This window comes from Octopus bimaculoides, chromosome 20 (genome assembly GCF_001194135.2).
Source record: "Octopus bimaculoides isolate UCB-OBI-ISO-001 chromosome 20, ASM119413v2, whole genome shotgun sequence".
Taxonomy (NCBI): Eukaryota; Metazoa; Mollusca; class Cephalopoda; order Octopoda; family Octopodidae; genus Octopus; species Octopus bimaculoides.
Window position 1 is genome coordinate 1,570,411 of NC_069000.1, and position 2,420 is coordinate 1,572,830.

Below are 2,420 nucleotides of genomic sequence, written 5' to 3' on the forward strand. Positions count from 1 at the left end.
GGAGGGGAGGGGAGGGGGAAGAGAGAGAAGAGAGAATAGTGAAAATCTGAGTTTGAAAAGTGTGCAAAATTGTTGTTTATGGTAAGAAAAGCCCTGTTTGTGTGAACACATTGTGTGTGCACAGGTAACCTTGTATGGGGAAGGCAAACATTTCACTCTCTCTCTCTCTCTCTCTTGTTCAAGCTTCAGCTGATGAGTAAACAGGATATTGCCATAATTAACATAATTAATAATCATTTCCAAGATTGGCACAAGGCCATAAAAAGGGGGTGGGGTGGAGAAGGGTGTAAGTGATTCTAGTCAGGCGGATGAAAATAACTCCTTGATAAGATAAAATAGCTGTTTGACCATCCACTTAATTCACAGACACCCCCTCTTTCTCTCCTTCACCCCTGCCCCCACCCCTGGAAGGATGAAAGGTAAAGCAGACTCTGGTACGATTTGAACTCAGAAAGCGAAATCAAGGGAAGGAGAAAGTAGTGGGAGGAGGAGGAGCAGGAAGAGTCAACTTTGTATTTGATCTTTCCAGGGGTTGAGAAGTACAAAGCTGTATCTATTTTCAGTAGGGGTTTAAAAAAAAAAAGATGGGGAGTAAATCTAAGTTGATTATTATAAACTAAGTGTACCCTTGATATAGGTAGGCGTGTGTGGGGGGTCCAATATCTATTTTCAGTAAGAGGTGCAAATGGGGGCTGAATCTAAGTTGATAATTAACTGCAGCATGTATCCTTGATTTAAGCAGCATGTTAGCAGGGGACAGGAGGGTTTCAAAAGCCCAACAGCATTGTGAGTGTAACAATTACCACACGGCTAACACAAAATAAAGGGATATTCAATCAGATTAGAAACAGACGATAAATATCAAAAAGCCTTCACTGTTAGGAATCGGATGCTTATAAGGGATTCAACAATAATTACTTTAATAACTAAGTGTTTAATTAATTAGTTGTAATTGGAATTAAACAAGAGGGATATGATAATAATAATAACGATCCTTTCTGCTGGAGGTACAAGGCTTCAAATTTGTGGGGAGGAGACCAGTCAATTACAACGACCCCAGTGTTTTACTGGTACTTAATTTATTCACCCTGAAAGGATGAAAGGCAAAGTCAACCTTTGTCGGATTTGAACTCAGAACGTACTGACGGGCGAAATACTGCTAAGCATTTTGTCCAGCGTGCTAACGATTCTGCCAGCTCACCACCTTTAATGATAATAATAATAATCATCATCAAAGGCAAGCATTGAAGCGTGATATTGAGTTATGGTCTTTCAACATTTATCAAGGCTTGCTTGAAATATTCCATCTATCACGACATATCAATATTATTCACGTTTTTAGACATTTAAACAACCTCAGTATGGTTACTTGATGTGGCAACATAGCAGCTAAATCTTTTCCAATAAAAAAGACCCTAAAACATCAAAATTTTAGGGAAGCGTACCCAGAATTAAAACAGCATGGCTACAGCTAGCGTGTATGCATGGATATCTTTCTATTTATCTACATTTTGTTTGTGTGTGTGTGTGTGTATATATATATATATATATATATATATATATATATATATACTCACACATACATAAACTTTTACTGGTTTTGGTCATTGACTTGTGGCCATACTGGAGTACAACCTTCAATGGCTTTCAATCATTTTGACCACAATATTTCGTTTGGTACTTATTGGTCTCTAGTTATAGAGATCTACAGATAGTTACACCCACTGCCAAGCAATAAAAACGCGGAGGAGACGGGAAGACAAGAAGAAGGAGAGGAAAAGAACAAAGTGTTCAAAGAAATGAAAAGGAAAATAAGATATGAATAATAAAAGAAATAATAATAATAATGAAAAAAAAAATAATACAAAGAAGAAAAAGAAGAAGAATGGAAGATAACTGAACGTAATCTAGAAAATGATCAGCCAGAAATGGTGTCGACCATGAGTACATATCCAATTAGTGTAGTCTGGTGAGAAATTAGCAACTCACTGTCTGAACTGGCCTTGAATTCTATGCCACATGTTGCTGAGAATGGAAGAAAAATGGTAAAAAAAAGAAAAAGAGAAAACAATGTCAGGTTATATAAAACTATGCAATCAAGTTACAAATAAAGTATTGACATCATATCACCAAATATGAAAAATGTAATATAAATGGAAGACAGAGAGTGTGTAAATAAGAGAGAAAAAGAGAGAGAGAGAGATTTTAAGATCATGTGTGAGCTTTTATGATCGATATTTCATAAAGAGATGAGAGAGAGAGAGAGGTAAGCAGATAGATAGGTGTATATACAAACATACATACATACACATAAAGAGAGAAAGAGAGAGAGAGATACAAGTATATAGACAAATAAACAGGAAAAGATTGAGAACATAAATCAATTTTATACATACATGTATATATATATATATATATAT

The 2,420-nt window shown here is 35.7% G+C and overlaps 1 protein-coding gene across 4 annotated transcripts in view; it reads right to left on the bottom strand.

The window, feature by feature from the left end:
* Positions 1 to 2,420, bottom strand: part of LOC106877542 (SNF-related serine/threonine-protein kinase) — a 45,212-nt gene that overhangs the window by 9,568 nt on the left and 33,224 nt on the right. For 2 of the 4 annotated variants that reach the window (XM_052975148.1, XM_014926469.2), the window contains one exon: positions 1,990 to 2,025. The exons of the other annotated variants lie outside the window; for them this stretch is intronic. In XM_052975148.1, the coding sequence (XP_052831108.1) occupies positions 1,990 to 2,025 (36 nt within the window). The remainder of the gene's footprint in view (positions 1 to 1,989; positions 2,026 to 2,420) is intronic. 4 annotated transcript variants of the gene reach the window in all.